The following is a 22,485-nucleotide window of genomic DNA, read 5'->3' as shown; positions in this document are numbered from 1 at the left end:
TAATAACTTTAAGGGTAGACAGGCCATTAAGTCAGCTGAGACTCAGGTGAATGGCGGTTGCTCGGTTGGAGAGAGAGGATTGTAACCCTTTTTGCTGCTTCCTAGTCCAGGGTCCTTTCAGGCATTTTAAGACACGAAAAATGGTTGGGTGTAGTCAGCAAAGCCAGAGTGGCCTTTTTAAGAAGTAAATACTAAAAAGTACACCTGGTTCTTGTATTTCAACATGGGAATGGAGGTATGAGTGTTTGGGAACAGAAGACAGACGATTCGTCTGGCCTTGCTGGTAGCAATGTCAGCCCTGGTTATGCTGGTAAGGGGACTATGCTGCAGCCATCATCTGAGGAGACTGCTAGAGAGGCTTGGCTTCTACCTTAAAACCTAAAAGTATGAATTTCAATTGAGTGCGAGGTAACTAGTATTGGGGGAATGTCTTCAATATAAAATGTTTTTTAAAGAAACTACTAGAAAGTATGCATCTTTTCATTCCCTGAATGAGAAGTGACAAGTCTTTGTTGAAACTAAAAGCCCCAAATTCTTCTCCCTAGCTCACTTTTAAGCAAAATAAAATCTATCTCTTGACTTTTCAGTAAACGATTTGTCCAGATAATTCTCTCTCTTAGTTTAAATGGATGGATTTATTTAAACTATTATTAACAATAAGAATTACTTCAAATAGCTGTTTTCTTTATGCTGACAATTCTGTTAAAAGGGAAAGTCTGCAAAGCAGCACAGGTCCAATTTTTTATTTAAGGAAAATTGGGTTAATTCTGCTTTTTATTACCTGAAAACTTAATCTAGCTATTGCCTCTAATATAAGTTTGATTAATAAAGTAGTCTGCTACTGCTGCTGCCAAGTCGCTTCAGTCATGTCTGACTCTGTGCGACCCCAGAGATGGCAGCCCACCAGGCTCCCCCATCCCTGGGATTCTCCAGGCAAGAACACTGCAGTGGGTTGCCATTTCCTTCTCCAGTGCATGAAAGTGAAAAGTGAAAGTCAAGTTGCTCAGTCGTGTCTCACTCTCAGCGACCCCATGGACTGCAGCCTCCCAGACTCCTCCATCCATGGGATTTTCCAGGCAAGAGTACTGGAGTGGGATGCCATTGCCCTCTCTGAGTAATGTAGAAGGGGAAATTATCAGAGGCCCATGGACTTAATTACCATTTAGCATAAGCCTGAAATGAATTGTATTGAACAAGTAAAGTTACCTATGAAGTTGAAGTATAAGAAAACACAAATAAAAGTAAACCATGATAAACCAAAAAGTTTTTTAAATTAATTTTTATTGGAGTGTAGTTGATTTCTAGTGTTGATTAACCAAAATGTAACCAATCAGAGCCTAAAATATCTGTAAATATTTCTATAGTCCGTGTATGGAAGAAATGAAAGCAAGTTGTAAAGAAAAAAGGCTAATGTTTTATTTTGTGAAAATCTAGCAAATTTCTCATGTGTTACTTGGGATCAGTACTATAAGTTTTACCACACTATAGTGTCATAGATTGATTTGCTGTAATGATAAGACCTTAAATCATCAGAAGTGTTTCTTATGTTAATTAGAATATTCATGAGGGGGACAGTGCTCTAACGCTTTTTATTGTAGAAAGATTTTCAACAAAAGGTTGAAACAAAGGTTTCCTTAGTTAAACCTAAGACTCACTTAACCTAGATCATTCCGCTTCTCCATTAATTGAGGCACTGAATTATTTCTTAAGGGCCTAACAGTTTCTGGTATTGCTAATTAGATATTCAAGAGCACATCAGTTTGTTTTTAGGCCAGAGAAAAGCCTGAAAAGGTCAAGAACAATACTGTGGATATATTAGAAATAAGTCTAGAAGAAGAGCTTGGGGAAAGTATTTAGAGGCCTTTCTGTACTGGGGAGAAGTGACGGGGCAGCATAAGTGGTTCTGAGAGTGTTAAAGCCTCTGCTGAGTATGTTTTATCTCCCTAGTCTTAAAAGTATCAAGTAGTCTTGTCAGGTCAGCAAGCTACTGAATTGTTCAGGGATTTGCTCTTTAAATAAAAAGTTAATTAGTGTCTGATGTGTATACAGGTAATTATACAGCTTCTGTAGCTGTTCTGTCATTTCTCGTGGGAAATACCACCAAGACACCTGACCCATTGCATTCCAGCTACACCCTCAGATCCAGCTTCTTCCTCTTAAATCAGTTTTTAGAATTGATAGAGTATTGAGCTATAACTTTTTCCAGTTCTTACTTTTTTCAGGGGGAGGGGGGCATGCACTGAGTGGCTTATAGGATCTTAGTTCTCCAGTCAAGGACGAAATTCAGACCCACAGCAGTGAGATCACAGGGTCCTAACCACTGGACTGCCAGGAATTCCCTAGTTTTTCTTTAACATCCCACCCCACCATCCCAGGAGAAAGCTGAAAGCTTACAAAGGAAATGCTTGCACCTGCCAGAAGTTTAGCTTTGGTGATTCTCTTGCACCTTTTGGAAATAGTTTATTTTTATACCTTTTGCCAGCCACAAGACCCCAGTAAGGGTTGAGGAGACTGCAGATTCTGTAGTTACTAAGCGAAAATTATATTCCCAGCACCTTATTTCTGATTCCCCACTTAAAGATGAAGAAACAAGCATCCCAGAGAAGTTAAGAAACTTGCTCAAGAGTCAACAAAGTTTATAAGTAACAGGCAGAAGTCAAATCTAGGTCTCTTGAGCTTCAAAACAAATGTTCTTTCTACTTTGCTACAATAGTAAAATAACTTATTTCATCAGTCTGCTCTCTAGAACAGAACTCTGTGATAATGGAAATGCTCTGTATCGATGCTGTCCCGTATAGCAGTCACCAGTCAGCCACATGTGACTGTGGAACACTTAAAATGTGGCTGGTGCAGCCAAGAAAAAACAGATTTTTAAAGTTTATTTAATCAATTTGCATTTAAATAGCCATATGAGACTAGTGGCTACCATATTGGGCATCAGAGTTCTGAAGCATAGATCCATGCAGAAACATACTTGGGCAGCTTTAGATTTGTCTGCCTCTCATTTAATCATTTCTTTTTAAAATTTACAAATGATTTCTAGATGCAAGGGCTGCAGAAGATATCCCTGAGGGTGGGTTTGCCATGGTAACACTCTTTGCTGTGGAATTTAATTTGCAGAGAAGAATTCTATTCTAGGCTTTGCCATTTTCCCAACTGTAACTTTGGATAAATCACTTAAACCACTGATCTGACCTGCTTATCTTAAGAAAGCATCATATATGTAAAGGTAATTTATCAGGCACTTACAAATTAAAATATTACAGACTATTAAGTCTATCTTGGACTTAAACCAAGTGGTCTTATTAGTGAAAGATCTTAAAGACTTTATTATCCAGGTCCCCTAATGAGTTATATATTAGTAGAAGATATCAGCCCATCAACCTAGGGAGATGACAGGCAAGCTTATCTACCTCAGTCTGTGCTATGAACTAGAGGGAAGATTTCCCCCCTAAAAATGGTAGCCAGAGGCCTCTCTCATATTTCAGATTTGAGATTCAAGTTATAATATTCATTTGGTGTAATTTCTTACCCAGGCCAAAAAATTTACATAAAATTGATTCTCACCTATTGAATGCTCTAGAACACTTGGCAAAAGCAAATGCAAAACTCTTTTGGAGAGAATATTCTTAATCAAAATTGCCCCAGGATCTTACTGGTAAGCCTCATGGTCCAAAAATTATAATATATACAAAGACATAACTCACAATCGGTAAAGCATATGGTAAAACAAACAGCCAGCCCTTCCCAGAAATTTTGGTTAATGATATGATCAGTTAGAGACTTTAATGAATAGGAATATCAGATATAGATTATAAAATAAAGTGACAAGTAGATTTAAAAAATAGCTAAGTAAAACTTTTGGGAAATTAAAATTTTAGTTGTTGAAGTAAACTCTCTACCTGATTTAACAGTTAATTTATAAAGACTGCAAAGAGAATTGGGTACCTGGAAGAGACATCTGAGGAAATTATCCAGGATGCAGTCCAAAAAGGGGAAAAATGGAAAATTTGACAGAGAGCAAAGGGTTGGAAAGTCTTAGAAAGTTTAACATATGACAGAGAAGAATTTCAGAATGATAAAATATGTAGAGGGGGAATTTTTTTTTAAGAGGGAGTATTTGAGGAGATTATAACAGAATTTTCCAGAATGCATGAAAGATAAGTCTCGGATTTAGACAATAAAATAAGGCCCAAGCAAAATAAATAGAAATAAACACAGACTTGGACACATGCAAAATAAATACAGACCTGGGTCAAAGGCAAAGACGTAAGCAGCCAAAGCTTCTTGAGATTTATTATTTAGGAAGAGCGTCAGTTAGACTGACAGCATATTTAATTGCAGCTACTGAGTTTGGAAGACAAAGGAATTTTATTTTCAAGTACTAAAGGAAAAAACAATTAACCATCAATTTAGTAATTCAAGAGAGTAAACTAAGACATTTTTCAACAAAAACAGAAGATAACTCCAGCAGACCTTTGTCCTATGCCCTTCCAAAGCAGTACTGTATGGTAGCTATTGAGTCCTTGAATGTGCCTAGTACAACTATGTTTTTAACTAAATAAGTTCCTAATTTAGTTTAGTTAATTCATTTCTACCAGTGCAGCTCTAAAGGCTATAGTTCAGAAAGAAGAAAATTGAACACAGAAGTAATTAGGTTTAAGCAACAGTAAAACAAAATAAGCATTGACTGTATAGAGAAATAAAATGCCTGGCTTGAGTAGAGGTATTAGAAAGGTAAAACAAAAATACCAGACAGCAATAATATAAGATAAAAACTTTCCAAACCAAAAAATTACAAAGACTGAGGTGGGTAAATAAATTGATGACCAGTAGACTTGTAAGTCAAGCTATGTTTTGATCAAAAGATTCAGGGTAATTACTGCAGAACAGAAATAGGATGTCTTAATTTTAAACCAGTACAAATTGAGATAGGAGAAAAGTAAATAGAAACTATGGGAAATAGCCCAGTTCTAATAAAATGGCAGAAATAAATAAACCAGTAACTAAAACAAATGTTAAGTGAACTATACTTGACAGTTAAAAGAGATTCTGAGATTGGATAAAGATACAGAATTTACCAATAATGCTGCTTTCAAAAAGCTTAAAACTCCAAAGCCAGGAAAAGTTGAAAGTAAAAGAATAGGATGATATATGTCAGGTAACTATTAGCCAAACAAGACTGATGTATCTGTGTTGATCACATGTCATAGAATCTGAGGTAGGAAACATCAGGAATAAAAGTTATCCCACAATGACAAAAGAAGTAAATCACCTACAAGAAAAAACAATTCTAAACTGATACGTACCTTGTATTTATCAGCATTACACATCAAATGTTTAAAATCCATAGTTATAGTGGGAAATAGAAACAGACCACCTCAGTAATTGACAGATAAGGCAGATAATTTAGTAAGGCTATGGGATATTTAACCCATACAGTTAAATACCGTTAGACTTGGTCTAATGAACAAAGGAAAAAACCCTGCTTCTAGCACTTCAAGATTTTGCATTTTTTTCAAGTATGTATAGAATTTTTATTAAAATTATCATACATAGGTAGGAATTGCAATAGAGCAGATCAACAAAACAAAAACTCTCCCCTATGACCTGATTGATCCCTATCCTTAGTTGCTATATATATATATATATATACACACACACATATATATATATATAGCAACTACGGATAGGGAATAAGAAACCACTGTAAAGAACTTTCTGCATAGAAGTTTAAAATTTGGATTATATAGATAATTTCCTGGAAGAAAACAGTGTAACAAAACTTAGGAGTAAATGGATTCAATGAAATAATTGGGTCAGTAGTTTTAAAATCTCTTCCATCTCATCTAAAAAGAATGCTGAAAAGAATGTTTTCTCCAGTTCAGTAAGTGGTACTAAAGTAGTCGTCCATATAGCAATGGGCCTCTGAAAAAGTAACTATAGGATCTTCACATTTCTGATCTTACCACAGGAACACTTATCGCCATAGAAAGGAAATGGTGCTTCATATTATCCACTATTTCTTCAAGCATTTGGTGAGCACTGGCTACAAACAACAAAACCTCACTACGTATGTTTCTCTTAGAAGGTGCTTTCCCCCAAGAACAGTGTCGGGTACTTTCATTTTCATTTCTGTGGGTATCTTTCAGGGTTAACATGGTGACCTGGAATTTGTTGTATATATATGTATATGTACTTGCGACTTAATTACGAGATGTCAAGTCTAACATGCACACAGAGTAAAATGATCACTTCTCTTTTGGCTAAAACCACCATCACACATTTGTCTAAGGACAGAATAAAGTTTAATGTGAGGAGAGAGGGGACCTAAAGGCATAGACACCCTGTAACCAGCTTAACAGCAACAGCAGATCACCACACCAGGAACAATTGGAAAAAAAAATCTTATTACAGTTTAATAATTTGAAAGAACTTACCTCCAAAAATCTGTGTGAAGTAGCCCTTTGTTTCTGCTTCACTTGTCACTTTTCCTTTATATCGAGCATCAGTCTCTTGATATAGAGCATTTTTAATTAAAATTAGATCACTAGAAAAAGCAGGGAGATTCATTTCCATGGCGTTGAAAATGTAACTGCCAAATGGTAAGTTTTAGTAGAAGAAATACTGTAGTGTGTACATGTGTTTTCCTTGGTCTCTGCTTGGCCTTTCTCAGTTCAAGGGCAAGAGCAGTAGAGATGCTAGGTGGCTATTGGCATTTGGTGCAAATCTTCAAACTTAAAGCACAATACAGGCAATTTCCTTGCAAGAGTAGTTTTACAGTTTGGCAACTCAAAAACTGTAAGTTCTGCCACCAGGCTAAAAGAAGACTTTATAAACAGTTTCTAAAGTCCACAGCCCATACTTTGTGATCTTTGAATCCAGTGCACACTGCTCCTTACGTAGCCTGAAGAGAGGCAGGCAGTCTTCCCCCATCAGCAGCAGCTGCTGCGGCTGGTATGATTCTGCAATCAGCGTAAGAGGAAGAAATCTTTGGCGCTGCATTCGTCTGGCCTTCTGAACCAAGATAAAGAAAGAGCCTTGCTGTTGTCACATAACGTAGACCGAAGAGGTAAAACACCATGAAAACAGTGACTTGGACTCCAAGGTTGATCTGGTGACGCTGTTGGGTCAGACATATCAAAAATCTTCAATGCTTCCTAGCTGTTGTAGGTCGCTACTTACTGTTCCAGTAGAGCCTCCATCAGGTACCTTCTTGTCGAGTCCGTGAACAGTTGAGACTTTCCAAAGCAGATTCTTTTTATTATGCCCAATTACTGGCTTCCCCCCCAGTAGTGTTTTCAGGTGAAAACAATTTTTATCATTTATTATTATCTTAATTGTAAAGATTTTAATAGTTGACCATGTGTGCTCTATTCATGGCAAGTGCTATGCGGCTATAGTGACGATAAATCCTAAAAGCAGAAGTGGAATCCTAGTGTGACTCACTGTTTTATTCAGGGTTACCCATCATTACAGAGTAAAAAGCTTATAAATAGGAATCATCACTTGTGATATTCTTGGGTTTATTTTCCTAGTCCCCCAAAAAGTTTAGTGGTCATTTCATATGTCTGAATCCTATACTGAAATTACAGTTAAAAGGAACTGTGGAAGCAGTGTTGCTGGCAAATATTTTCGGACTTGATTTAGAGAACGGTACCAAACTTAAAAATAAACTAAAGAGCTTGCAGAATAGCATTTTTAATTTCCTGGAAGAAGTCTTTTAATCGATGTTTACTAAATAGACATAATTTAAATTTTAGAAAATGGGCTATTTTTCTGCCGGGTTAGTGTTCAGTGGTGTTTAAGTCTGTCTACTCTTTGGCCCCCAAAAGTTAAGCTGCTGATCCAACCCAGGTACACTTAGCAGCCTTACTTATAGATTCACACCATTTCCTCACCTGCCTGTTTGCCACCTCCCACACTGTTGTGTTATAATCCCAGGTCCAGCAGTCTTTGGCTCTGTAACTTTTCACTTGTATGTGTGTATTCTAACCTCCACCCCAGAGACTTTCTCTTCTGTCTCTTTCCCAGCCTTAATTGCTGTGGAGCCACCAGGCTTATTCTTATCTTAAAGGAAATGATCTGTCAAAGCATTTGTTTTTTCACTTGTCAGGGCATGCTTATGTATATGTCATCTATTCTATTCTTACAGTCCTTTTGTAATCAGAAGAGTCTTCCTTATTCCAGGGTAAATATTTCTGGTTATGTTCAAAGTACATTTTGTTGTGTTTTTTTCCTGGTCTAGAGGATCTTTGTTGGTGCCATCTTCAGAAATGTTACAGGTCATAAGACCATTGCCAAAAGCTTTATCAAACCCCCTTTTCAGCTTGGCAGCATACTGAGAAAATCTCCAGCCTCCTCAGATCCTTTTAGAAAGTAGGTCAGATCTTACTAATAAATGAATCAAAAAAAAAAACACGTGCATGAAAGTGGTCGCCAGCTCTGTTTTAGTGACATTTTACCAGATTGCTAGAAGTCTCAAGGGATTTTGTAAAGGCTCCAAATTAATTTGGGTTTTCTTGACCTCGTGTGTGTCATACACCACTCCTGATGAGAAGCAGAATGAGGTATAACACCAGATCATAATTGGCTGCTGAATCTTCAAACAGGACTCTCCAGGGAAACAGATGACTTGCCCTTCAGCTTTTGAAAATTTCTCAGCATTAAATAATCCAACAACTTTGATCTTTGTCAGTTGTACTTTTCATATGTTCAGAAGAAGAGGACTGTCATTTGAGAAGCAAGGGAAACAGTTTTGAATATGGTTTTCTGTATTTTGATATTTTTTATGGAAGTACAGTGTAAAGGTATTTAAATGTCCTGTCACACCCCCTAACTCTTCAGGGACAGCGAAACTAACAGCCACCATACGTGGTTGGTGTCCAGTAACTGAGTAGTTTGCTTTCATCTTCAGAAAAGCCACTTAGAAAACACGATGCCATTATTATTTACTATAGCAAAATTATACTGTATTGCCAAATGTCTAAATCCTCTGGGGTATAATTAATCAAGGAAAATTATTTCAGGATGTTTTAGCAAGCAGATGGTTGGCAGAATATGTTGGGCCTTAGAGTATAAGTTCCCTTGAGGGAAGAGTACTTAGCTTTGGTGTGGAGACAAGGTCTTCCATGGTTTTAGCTATCTGGTGAACTTGTCTGTCTTTGCTCACAGTGACGGTGACAGGCTCAGTGGCAGCTCCCGGGGCCTCCTTGCCAGTTGCATGCACTGAGCATCTGATATGTTGGCAGACAGAGCTGATTCCTGGATGCGTGTCTGAACCTCCGCATGTCTGCTTTTGGCAGAATTGAGTGCGACTCTTATCCTTTACCCATTAAGCTATCATTATGGCTTCCTTATCTCTGTTTCTTCTGCAGCATGCCTTTGAAAGTGTTTGACTCTTTTTTGGCAGTTTATTTGATAATGCACAAATGTGGGAAATGTTCATCTTATTTCTAATATAGTGTATTTCTTCAAAGGAAAGAGAGTGGGACTTTAGGTAAAGATTTGTCAGAGTAAGTCGACAGCTCTGGTGGACTTATTTTGATTATTGATATGGAATTCTTTCCTAAGAGTTTGGTTTACAAACCCCTCTGTGAACCTTAAATGCCTCTGCTTAGCCCCCTCAAAATGGTGTGTGTTCCTCTCTGAGCCTGATGTACTGCATATCATCCTTGTGTCCATTAGAGAAAAATTGGTGTCTTTTGTATTTGGTCTCTTGGGTTTTGTGTGTTCTTTAGCCAGGTCAGAAGAGGCATATTAGAGAAAGATGATTGTGTGTAATTGCCATAAATGGAGTCTTTTCAGAGCCCCAATCCAATTTACTAGGGGTCAGCAAAGAGTTTTTAGACTTGAAATCCACAGAAGGCATAACTCATAAATTGGACTTTATCAGAATTAAAACTTGTGCTCTAGAAGGGTCTTATGAAGAGGATGGGGGGAAAAAAGCTATTGACAAAATATTTCCAAACGACATCTGACAAAGAATTGGTTTCTTGAATATATGAAGAATTCTCAACTGAACGGTTTAGAAAACAATCCATTGAGGCAAAAGATATGAATAGACATTGGCTTAAAGAGGATGTATAGATGACAAGCACATGAAAAGACATTCTGTATTATTAGCCATTAGGGAAATGTAAATTAAAACCACCATGAGACACCACTACACACCTGTCAGAATGTGTAAAATTAAAAATAGAACAGCAAATGCTGGCAAGGACGCAGAAAGACTAGATGGCTCATCCATTGTTGGCAGGAGTATAAAACTGGAAAACAGTGTAACAGTTTTTTTTTTTTTTAAACATGCAACTACTATGACTCAGTAACTACTTTTGGACGTTTAACCCAGAAAAATGAAAACTTAGGTTCACAAAAACCTATACACAAACATATGCATAATAGCCCCAAAGTGGAAACCCTGCAGATGACCTTCAGTGGATAAATGGTTAAATAAACTGGTACATCCAGACCAAGAAATACTACTCAGCAAAAAATAGGAGCAAACTTTTGATGCAAGTCACAACTGTAGATGAATATCCAGAGAGTTACATTGAGTCAGAAAAGTCAGTCTCAAGAAGTTGCATCCTCTGTGATTCCATTTGTAATATATTTCTCAAAAAGGCAACATTATACTATGGAAATAAAGAGATCAGTGTTTGCCAGGGGTCAGAGATGGGGGAGGGGTGCCAAGGGGTGTGGCCATAAAAGGGCAACAGGGATCTCTATGGCAATAGAAATGTTCTGTATCTTGATTGTATCCATGTCAATAGTTTGGCTGTAATATGTTGCAGTTTTACAAAATGTTACTATTGGAAAAAATAAACGGCACATAGTGTCTCTGTTTCTTTTTTACAGTATGTATGAAGTTACAATTGTTTCAAAACTGAAAGTTTAATTAAAAAAAAATACAAGCATACCTACCCTTCTTGTGCCAGAGTCATATAAAATGGAATGCAGCCTGGGATAGGGATGAGCCATGCCTGTCCATGTGTTTACTTGGATGTTTTCAGTGTTTCTAGTGTCAGTTCAGTTCAGTCACTCAGTTATGTCCGACTCTTTGTGACCCCATAGACTGCAACATGCCAGGCCTCCCTGTCCATCACCAACTTCCAGAGTTTATTCAAATTCATGTCCATTGAGTTGGTGATGCCATCCAGCCATCTCATCTTCTGTCATCCAGTTCTTCTCCTGCCAATCTTTCCCAGCATCAGGGTCTTTTCCATTGAGTCAGATCTTCGCATCAGGTGACCAAAGTATTGCAGTTTCAGCTTCAACATCAGTCCCTCCAATGAACACTCAGGACTGATCTCCTTTCGAATGGACTTGTTGAATCTCCTTGCAGACCAAGGGACTCTCAAGAGTCTTTTCCAACACCACAGTTCAAAAGCATCGATTCTTTGGCGCTCAGCCTTCTTTATAGTCCAACTCTCACATCCATACACGACTACTGGAAAAACCATAGCCTTGACTAGACAAACCTTTGTTGGCAGAGTAATGTCTCTGCTTTTTAATATGCTGTCTAGGTTGGTTGTAACTTTCCTTCCAAGGAGTAAGCAAGTGTCTTTTAATTTCATGGCTGCAGTCACCATCTGCAGTGATTTTGGAGGCCCCCCAAAATAAAGTCTGCCACTGTTTCCACTGTTTCCCCATCTTTCTGCCGTGAAGTGTTGGGACTGGATGCCGTGATCTAGTTTTCTAAATGTTGAGCTTTAAGCCAACTTTTTCACTCTCCTCTTTCACTTTCATCAAGAGGCTCTTTAAAAAAAAAAGAGGCTCTTTAGTTCTTCTTCACTTTCTGCCATTAGGGTGGTATCATCTGCATAGCTGAGGTTATTGATATTTCTCCTGGCAATCTTGATTCCAGCTTGTGCTTCATCCAGCCTAGCGTTTCTCGTGATGTACTCTGCATATGAGTTAAATAAGCAGGGTGACAGTGTATAGCCTTGACATACTCCTTTTCCTATTTGGAACCAGTCTGTTGTTCCATGTCCAATTCTGACTGTTGCTTCCTGACCTGCATACAGATTTCTCAAGAGGCAGGTCAGGTGGTCTGGTATTCCCATCTCTTTCAGAATTTTCCACAGTTTCAGGTGATCCACACAGTCAAAGGCTTTGGCATAGTCAATAAAGCAGAAATAGATGTTTTTCTGGAACTCTCTTGCTTTTTTGATGATCCATCAGATGTTGGCAATTTGATCTCTGGTTCCTCTGCCTTTTCTAAAACCAGCTTGAACATCTGGAAATTCACAGTTCACGTATTGCTGAAGCCTGGCTTGGAGAATTTTGAGCATTACTTTGCTAGCGTGTGAGATGAGTGCAATTGTGCGGTAGTTTGAGCATTCTTTGGCATTGCCTTTCTTTGGGATTGGAATGAAGACTGACCTTTTCCAGTCCTGTGGCCATTGCTGAGTTTTCCAGATCTGCTGACATACTGAGTGCAGCACTTTCACAGCATCATCTTCTAGGATTTGAAATAGCTCAATTGGAATTCTGTCACCTCACTTGTTCATAGTGATGCAGTCTAAGGCCCACTTGACTTCACATTCCAGGATGTCTGGCTCGAGGTGAGTGATCATACCATCGTGATTATCTTGGTCGTGAAGATCTTTTTGTACAGTTCTTCTGTGTATTCTTGCCACCTCTTCTTAATCTTCTGCTTCTGTTAGGTGCATACCATTTCTGTCCTTTATTGAGCCCATCTTTGCATGAAATATTGCCTTGGTGACTCTGATTTTCTTGAAGAGATCTCTTGTCTTTCCCATTCTGTTGTGTTCCTTTTACTTCTTTGCGCTGATCACTGAGGAAGGCTTTCTTATCTCTCCTTGCTGTTCTTTGGAACTCTGCATTCAAATGGGTATATCTTTCCTTTTCTCCTTTGCTTTTTGCTTCTCATCTTTTCACGGCTATTTGTAAGGCCTCTTCAGAAAGCCATTTTGCTTTTTTGCATTTCTTTTTCTTGGGAATGGTCTTGATCCCTGTCTCCTGTACAATGTCACGAACCTCCATCCATAGTTCATCAGCACTCTGTCTATCAGATCTAGTCCCTTAAATCTCTTTCTCACTTCCACTGTATAAGGGATTTGATTTCGGTTCAGCTTAAGTCTGAATTTGGCAAGAAGGGTCCTCCTTATGCAAGAAGTATTTATATGTAAAACACAGGCTATATAGCCAAAATTGTAGTAACTGTAAATGGAAAGTAACCTTTAAAATTGTATAAAAAAGTAAAAATATATTTGAGAAGTATTTACAGCAGTTTTATATTCTTTATAATAAAGTTCCATCTATCCATCCACCAGGTTTTTCTCTATATTTTTATTGAAGTATACTTGATTTACAGTGTTGTATTAATTTCTGCCATTTGGCAAAGTGAGTCAGTTATACGCATATATGCATTCTTTTCTATATTCTTTTTATATATCCTATTGTTTTTAATATATCCTGGCTTATCTCAGGATATTGAATATAGTGCTATACAATAGGACCTTGTTGTTTATTATTCACCACTATTTTGGGGAGCTTTCTTAGCTGTGATCACCATATTGGGAATAAAAGATTGGAAAAGAAGGAGCTCAGCCTGGTCACATCCATTTCACGTGTGAGTAGAGTTGATCGTAGAAAGTTCTAGGGTGAGTGTTTGTTTTTAAAGCTTCGTTTTACCATAACATGGCATTAATTTTATATTTTTAAATTTTAAGAGACTCAAAGGTTCTGGTGTTTGGTTTTGGAATGTGGTTTAATGCAGTTTTCACTAATTTTTCTCTCCACATTTGACTGTCAATTTGGAAGGCATTTTGCAGTTAGTTATCAAGTGAAGAAAAATAAAACCTAAAAGTTGTAGGTTAAATTTTATTCAGAGACTTTTCTGAGAACTAAGGCCTAGGGGATAGCCTCAGATAACTCTGAAGAATGCTGTGCAGAGATGAGGGAGGAGCCAGGGCATATAGGAGTTTTTGCTGAAAACATGTAGTCACACTTTGAAATATTACTGCTATTCTGTGTGGGAAGATGACTGGGCTCATTGAAATTATTCCTTAGGTAGGCATCTTAGATGGCGGAGCCTGGTGGGCTGCCATCTGTGGAGTCGCCCAGAATCGGACACGACTGAAGCGACTTAGCAGCAGCAGCAGCAGCAGGGCCATAGTATCCAGAGCGCATAGTTTCCTGTCTGTCTGCATCCTGAATTTCTCTTAGCACTCACCGTGGGGGCGCTGCTGACGGCTTGCCAGCAAGGAAGGACAGCGTCCCTTAGTACTGGAATGGTAGACACTGTTCCCTTTCCACATGGTCATTGTTGTTCCTTAGTTTGTCTTGTGTGTCTTAGTCGCAGAGTCGTGTCCGACTCTTCGCGACCCTACGGACTAGCCTGCCAGGCTCCTCTGTCTGTGGAATTTTCCAGGCAGAAATACTGGAATGGGTTGCCATTTCCTATTCCAGGCAGGGAATCTTCCTGACCCAGGGATCGAACACTAGTCTCTTGTGTGTCCTGCACTGCAGGCAGTCTTTACTAATGTGCCACCTGGAAACTCCTAGTTTAATTGGCAGCATTTTTCCCTTGCTAATACATAAAATAATAATGCATCTTATAGTTTAGTGTCATCTTAAGCTCAGTGAGATCTGATAATGATGTCTGAAACCAACTATCTGTATACTTTACCTGGCCCAACTTTATTAATTTATTATTAAACATTTTGTGGGGAGGCTTTTTTTTTTTTTTAGAGGAACTGTTAACAGTTTGAGGGTCTGATGGTAAATTCTGTGACATTTTATGGCAATAATATATTACTGCCATATACTCAAGTACTGAAACCTCATTTCTGCTTATCTTTTTTTTTTTCAAGTGTCAATATACAGTATCTGGTTTTATGACAAGAATGACTGTCACCGCATAGCCAAACTCATGGCCGAGTAAGTATTTATGTCACACCATAGATTTTAATTAGATATATGGCAGATGAAAAAGTAATGTTTCCCCCTTCTCTTTGTTACCAGAGTCCACTAACTCATATATTTTCCCTGATTTCCTTTTATTGTCAAAGTTTTGAAAAAGGCAGAAAAGCTTAAAGAAATCTCAAATTATCAATAATCCTACTACCACCAGTCTCTTTTTACGTGTACCTTGGGTTGATGTGTGTGATTGTTTTTTATTCATTTTTTTATGTTCACTGAAAGAAAAATGCAAAACAAAAAAAGTTATGAGCTAATTTTTATTAAGTGACTATATTAAGGCCTATAGCCTGGGAGGTAGCCTCATCTAATTATTTAAGAGATACTACCTCCAAGAGGAGACTGTCTAGGAGAAATATTTACATAATTGGAATCATCTGAAGACTGCTTTGTTACCAAATTAATCAAACAAAAAAATGGTATTTAGTGTAGTCATATCAGAAAAAAAGAATTTAAAATATGATCCTCAGCAGTAGTAACAAGAATTTTAAAATACTTCTGGAAAAAAAATAAAAGCAAAGACAAGGGAGCTAGAGAAGAGTATGCCAATAAAATGAGGATATGGAAACTTTTTTGCTGAGAAAAACATATAGTCAAGTATCAAAAGATTACTCCTAGTAATAGACATCTCATGATGAAGATTTTAGTGCTTTCCTATATGTGGAAAGATGCAAGAATCTGGGGTCAGTGAAATTATTCCTTGGATATGCATCTTAATTATCTATGGGCCAGTATATCCAGAGCCCAGAATGTTTCCTGTTTTTCTCCATCCTGAGCTCCTCTCACTGCACATTCTGTGGGTAACTGCAGTGACCCATAGGTGTGATCCTTCTTGAACTGGAATGGCAGGCAACACTTTTGTTCTTTACATTTCCAGAAGTAAGATTACATTGTACATCGGCCTTTTCACGTCCACAGCATTTTTCCAGGACATTAAACAGTCTTCTGTAGTATTTATGTCTGCTTTGTATTCTGTTCTGCAGACAGATCATAATTTAACCACAGCCTTGCTGTTAAACATGTGGTTAGAACCGTCCAGCTGCCTCGCTCCAGAGGGTATTCTCTGTGTCCAGACACAGCCTCACCACCGTTTGCAGTGCATCTGACTTCGGTTCTCTCCAGATCTCCACTGTAGCAGGCGGCGCTGTGTTCAGAAACTGATACAGAACTCACACATGCATCCATGGCTACTTCCTTTAAGAGGACTTATTTTTGACACAGATTCCAGGTTTAGAATCCCCAGTCCTCTACTGGGTTATGTCCCAGGAGAGCTCTTATAAATCAGAATCTTGGAATTTGGAAACTAATTTTCATTGAATTGATGTTCTGAGGGATGGTCGTTGTCCTTTCTCAGACTGGCCCACAGAAGCCATCCCTCTGTATTGCTGGTACTGCCATTCTGGTTTCTGGGAATCTAAGACACAGGTGTTAGAGGGCCTGAGGCACTACCACGCCCTGGACAGAGTGCTGCAGTGGGCAGCGAGTTCTGGTGGATTTAAGTTTTCTGTTCAGTTTCTGCCTGCATTTCCTCAGAAATGCTGGCCTCTCTTCCCCCTCCATCAAATAAGAATTCCCTTTGCTCTTCTGCAAAATTTTTACCTACATGTTTGGGAGAAAACAGTTTTTTTCTTTTTCTTTTGTCTAATATTAAACTAAATCCTGTTAAACTATAAATAAATAATTAGGCCCACATCCCATTTCCAGGTATATTTGCATTTTAAAAGAAGTGCGCATGGCTAAGGCTGCATTTTCGTCCAGGACTGCTAACATGTCTCAGTTGGGTTTTTATCTGCTTCCCGCTTTGTTTGCTATAGGTGTGACCCCAAGGACATTGTTCCATGTGAACCTGAGTCATTCATTTGAGAATGCATTAGCTTTCCACAACCAGACTTTTCTTTTTAGAACTTTTCTCTTAAAAAAAAAAGATAAAAGTTACTTTTTTACAAAACCGTTTATTTAACGACCACTATCTGTAGTTTTGAAAGGAACAGCAGAGGCAGTTTTTGGTAACTTTGAAGACAGATTTGTTGATTTTTGGTTATCCTGAAATTGACAGTATTTTTCTTAAATATCTATATTTTGTAGTATGTTAATACATAGACTTTCTCCTGCAGATTGAGAGCTTTGGGGCCCAAATTGAGAGACCCTGGCTCTTTCAGCTCTGACAGTTATTTGCAGGAAACCATTTTGAACTGTATTCTCTATCAGTAGGCGGTATCCATAAAGCAAGACTTCAGATCATAGATAAAGCAGAAGATAAAGCAAGGCTTATCTGAAAATACTGTAGTGAACATAAAAATAGGATGAGGAAGTAGAAACAGGAAGCAGAAAGGGAAAAGAAGGGCATTCAGGTTTCCTTCACTAGAGATGCCCAAAAGAGGGGCATTTGCTTAAACTTTCAGCTTGTTTTACTAGAAGCAGTGGTATTGAAAGTGATTAGCAAATGCCTGCATGAAACTGTTGATAGAGTTTTCAAGTGTCAGGCCTGTTTATGGCTGAAGAGAATACCAAATATGTTCACATTAACTTTGTGATAAATGGCGTTCTGGTCACCAAAGATAAAAAGGTTATCTTTGTCTTTCTTTGCTCAGACTTTACCTGCATACAGCCTCTTTTCGCTACATATTTCAGAATATCATCTCTGTTAGCCAGAGATACAGGTAAAATTCTTTGGGACATATTGTGCATCTAAATAAAAGTGCCTGCCACTGCCCATTCTGTTAAATATAGTTCTTTCTGCCACTGTTTCTGTAGCTGCAGTATAATAATTCTTGAAGTAAAACATTGATTTATTCCAAAAGGTTGTTAATAAGAATTGAGAAGATATATAGGAGAACAAGTAAACTTCTAGACCTGTTCTATAAATAAATCTGGAAATTCTCTTTGATCAGTAGCAAAATTGAAAATTCACTATACTTGGAAAATGTCGCCTCTCCTAAAGAGGAAATTCAGTCTGCCAGAAAGTGTTTTTAACAAAACCTAGTCTGAATGCTTGCCCATACATAGACTATAAAATTTGGAGAACTCATAGAAGTGAGCCCTATTCCCGATCTTACAAATAGTCTTGGGGCATACTTGGGGGTTTGAGAGGAAGGGAGAGGGGCAGGGCTGTTCTTCCCAGAGTGTGATTGGAAGAGGCCTTGGAGTCTAGAGCTGGGTGTGCCTTCCATGCCGCCAGCCAGTTTCTGCTCTCAGCAGTTTTATAAGGTAGTCCTTTGGGTGGATGAACAGTGGTGATTATTAGAAATGTTTTTCTTTTGAATGAAGATCACAAATCCAGTCCAGGTCAGAGAGAGGTGAATACTAGCATGGGTAAGCCAGACAGTGTAGCAGGTGATGGGTAGAAACGGGCTGTGTGACCAGTCCTTGATGGTTGGCGTGGCCTACAACTGAGTATTAAATAATAAGCATTTTTTTGTTTTTGGCTGCATCACTAAGTTTGTGGGATCTTAGTTCCCCCACCAGTGATTGAACCCCAGGCCCTTGGCAGTGAAAGTGTGAGGTTCTAACTACTGGACCACCAGGGACTTCCCAGTTTGGGGAAAGCTTTAAACCCATCCTTGGAGAAGCATAATACATTGTAGCTTGTTAAAAACTCAGAATAATGTTGCTGTTTTTTAAAAAAAAATCTGTGTTTAATATTGTTTAATCCGATGTTTTCAGATAAAAGAACCATCCCACACACACTAATAGGAATTCCTAGGCAGGCTGTTTTAAAGCAGTAAACTGACATTGGGTACCCTGTTCTATGCCTCTTAGTCCATAAAAAAAAAAAAGCCTTTTACTACTGAATTGTTTTATTGCCTGTCATCATCACTGTCTGAGAGTTTTCAAATTAATTCAATTATCAAGTTGTGACTGTGCCTATACTATCCCATGGCAAGTAGGCCTGTTCATTACAGTTGGACTTGAAACCTGAATGGATGTTTAAAAGAAAAAAGATTCGTTATCTTATTCAAATTTGTTACATTAATTTCAAGCTTTAAGAAAAATATAAGAAGCAGTAAAACATTCATGTGCTCACCTGGTAACTTTTAGTTTCTCACATTTTGCTTCAGACTTTAAGATGTGGCAGGGAGAGAGCATGTTCCTAAGAAATTAAACCCCTCAGATAGATTTGCAGACCACAGCCCTTGACTTAGACCTTGACTTTCATGCTTTTTTTAATATATATTTTCAAGTGCAAAATTAGCTTAAGTAACCCTAGTCAAGATAAAGAACATTGCCACAATCACCCTGACCTTAGTTACCCACTTAGTGATTTTTTAAGGAGACAACAAGGAAAATCTTTTGTTTGCTTGTAGAGTTATTGCTGATTCACCAAGATCTTCATTTTCAAGATGCTAAGCTTTTTCCTTGCTGCCCATTATTAATATACCCTCTCCATAGGAGTGGTTCACCTGAACAGCCTTCCTTTGTTTTGGTCGCATTGTCCATTTTCAGATTTACTTTACCAGGTAGTTTGACTGATCCTGAGATAATGTAGGAAAGAGAGAGAAATAAGGTATAATTTAGTAGATTTTAAAAGTATCTACTTCTACCAAATCTGGAAAGGAATTCTGTATTTTTGGCCTTCTAATGGTGAACTGTATTGGTTGGTACTGTTGTGAGTGAGATGGTGAAAGTAGTCAGTCATGTCTTACTGGGATGAGGTAGCTGAGGCTCTGTGTTCTGCATTGTGAGGAAGGTGTTGTTACCATGAGGCAGTCTTCCAGTATCCTTGGAAGATGGACGCCAAAATCTTGGGTCATATTGTGTCAAAAAAGGTCTTTCTAAAACTTGGTTCTTTCCCTCCAGCGTGGTAGAAGAGGAGACACGGCGGTCCCAGCAAGCAGCTCGGGATAAGCAGAGTCCCAGCCAGGCCAACGGCTGCAGTGACCACAGGCCCATCGACATCCTGGAGATGCTAAGCAGAGCCAAGGATGAGTACGAGAGGGTGAGGCTGTGCGCTGAGCAGGAGAACCAGAGCAGGGAGGAGGCCCATGGCGGGTCTGGTGGACTGGGGAGGTCACCTCCAGGGCCAGCGGGAATAAGTAGTTCGGAAAGAAGACCTGTCTTATAGATAGGGAAGGGGATGTTCTTACCTCTGAAAATTCAGAGTGTTCTTTTTCTGTTCCTTAAAAATTACTGTGGGAGAAAAGGATTTTGGAAAATAAAAGGTCCCACTTCCTGGGTAAAGAAATGTATATTAGAACCCATGAGATGTTTAAAGTTATGAAGAATTTACGGATCTGTGAAAATTAATATAGAAAAGGCAATCTCTATAATGAATTCATTGATTCTTAGGAAACTGGATGAAATAAATAAATTTCAAGAACCATTTCTGAGCTTTTAAGTTACCATGTATTACCATAAATTCCCTCCCATACCCTTAATGAGATATGGGTTATCTACATAGATGCCTTCTTCTGTTTTTATAGAGACCTTTCTGTGTTGTGGTAACAGCTAATAAGTTGAGAGCTCTGTGACCCGTTCCCAGTGAGGACGAGATCAAGGTGCCACATAGGACAGAAAGTGCAGCTGCTGCACACTAGAGCAGACACCCCAGGAGGTGGCCCGCCTTCCTCCTCAGGCTGGGAAGCAAGTCCTCTCCAGAGGAAAGAAAGAACTGAAGCCTTGTTCCTGTGTGCAGAGCTGCAAAGGAACTCTAGGTCACATGAGCAGTATAAAAATCAGACATGATTTCTGGTTAATGCACATTGCAAAGGTAGAAAATATGGACAGTGCAGTAATTACTGTTGTAAAGAAAATTCTTCTGGTATGGTATGAAGTAAATAAAATTTATGTGGTTGGATTAAGACTAAACCTTTGGGGATTTAATTAAATCTTTGATATTTCCTTCATAATGTGTTCTTTCTATTTTTGAAGCCATCCATAAATAGGTGGCACTTCCTTAAACAGGAGTATTGTTGCTTGTCAACAGTCGCCTGTCATTTAATCATATGGTGTTAGTCTTAGCAGCGGCCCATGAATTCACTTCTTAGTGTTTGGATGAGCTCTCCTCTGCCTCAGATGGTTCCAGATAGACCCTTTATCTTTAGGTAGAGACTTGGGAGATTGCCAGATTCATCTATGCAACAACTTGGATGACTCTCAAAGGCATTATGCTAAGTTAAGGAAGCCAGCATTCCATTAGATGACAATCTCAAAAAGATGGAACTAGTGCCAGAGAAGAGTCACTGGTTGCCAGGAGTGGAAGAAGGGCACGACTGCATTGGGATAGCACAAGGGAGTTTGGGGAGGTCGGATATCCTGGTTTTGGTAATAGGTACACAAAACTATACATTTCAAAAGTTAATTTTGAAAGTGAAAGAAATGGTAGCCCTCCAGGCTCCTCTGTCCATGGAATTCTCCAGGCAAGAATACTAGAGTGGATTGCCATTTCCTTCTCCAGGGGATATTCCCAACCCAGGGATCCAACCAGGGTCTCCTGCATTACAGGCAGATTCTTTACAATGTGAGCCACCAGGGAAGTCTGGTGATACATTTCAAAAGTTAATTTTACCATATATTAACTTAAAAAAAAGGAAAAAAATATATAATAAAGTGATGCTGTTTTCTTGTCCTTAAAGGGGTTATAAAAATAACAGTTATTATGAACACTATTGTCTAAAATCATGTGCTTAGCTTTCTAGAAATTTTATTGTCCAATTAGTTTCCATATTTACATGCAGGTCCAAAGCAAACATTTGGCATTTGGCGAGGGGGGGGGGGGGGTTATCCTTGACTTTTAAAATGATATTTCTGTTAACAGTAACCTTGAATGCTGTTTTGTAAACCAAATGATAGCAAGTTTTTTCACATGTACTTTTCCTTTTAATTTAAGAATCAGATGGGTGACTCAAATATCTCCAGCCCTGGGCTGCAGCCAAGTACTCAGATCTCCAATCTGGGAAGCACTGAGACGCTAGAAGAGACACCATCTGGGTTGCAAGATAAGGTTTGTACAGCTCAAGCCCTAGCTTTGTCCAAAGTAACCTAACACAGAGTCAGCATTTTGTAAGGGTTTTGATGCGGTACAAGCTTGATCCGTTGATCATCTGTCAGAGCATGTGCGTACAGGCAGGAGCGTGATGTCATCCTCTCATGTCATTTCCCCTGGTCCGGGTAACTGTCTTTCATCCGGGTTTTGCAGTAGCCTCCTATCTGGTTTCCCAGCTTTTGCCCTAGCCACTCCCTCTCCTCTTCTTGACCCAGGGGTCAAAGTAATCCTGGTTAAACCTAAGTTAGACCGTGGCTTTCCTCCAATGGTGTCTCATCTCACTCAAATAAAAGCCAGGGTCACGGCAATAACGCCTAAGGCCCTATCTGATCTGGCCCCCCTACCCCTGGCCTCATCTTCCATCTTTCTGCCTTGTTCCCAGCCTCATAGACTTTTCTACCTTTTCACGGATGTGTCAGACCTGCCCCTGCCTCAGGACAGGCCTTTGCAGTTATAGTCCCCTTTGCAGTTATAGTCCCTACAGCCTGGAAGACTTGCTTCTAGAAGTACCTTGCTCCCATTCTAGTGTCTTCCGTGTAGGTGAGGGCCTTTCACAC

General features: G+C 38.8%; 1 protein-coding gene across 1 annotated transcript in view; it reads left to right on the top strand.

The window, feature by feature from the left end:
* DCP1A (decapping mRNA 1A) overlaps positions 1-22,485 on the top strand; it is a 41,930-nt gene that overhangs the window by 5,768 nt on the left and 13,677 nt on the right. Inside the window, exons 4-6 of the mRNA XM_040247196.1 lie at positions 14,841-14,907; positions 19,744-19,882; positions 21,773-21,886. Coding sequence (XP_040103130.1) covers positions 14,841-14,907; positions 19,744-19,882; positions 21,773-21,886 — 320 coding nt within the window. The remainder of the gene's footprint in view (positions 1-14,840; positions 14,908-19,743; positions 19,883-21,772; positions 21,887-22,485) is intronic.

Source organism: Oryx dammah, unplaced genomic scaffold, assembly GCF_014754425.2.
Source record: "Oryx dammah isolate SB20612 unplaced genomic scaffold, SCBI_Odam_1.1 HiC_scaffold_9, whole genome shotgun sequence".
Lineage (NCBI taxonomy): Eukaryota > Metazoa > Chordata > Mammalia > Artiodactyla > Bovidae > Oryx > Oryx dammah.
This window is presented reverse-complemented; position numbering and strand designations above follow the sequence as displayed.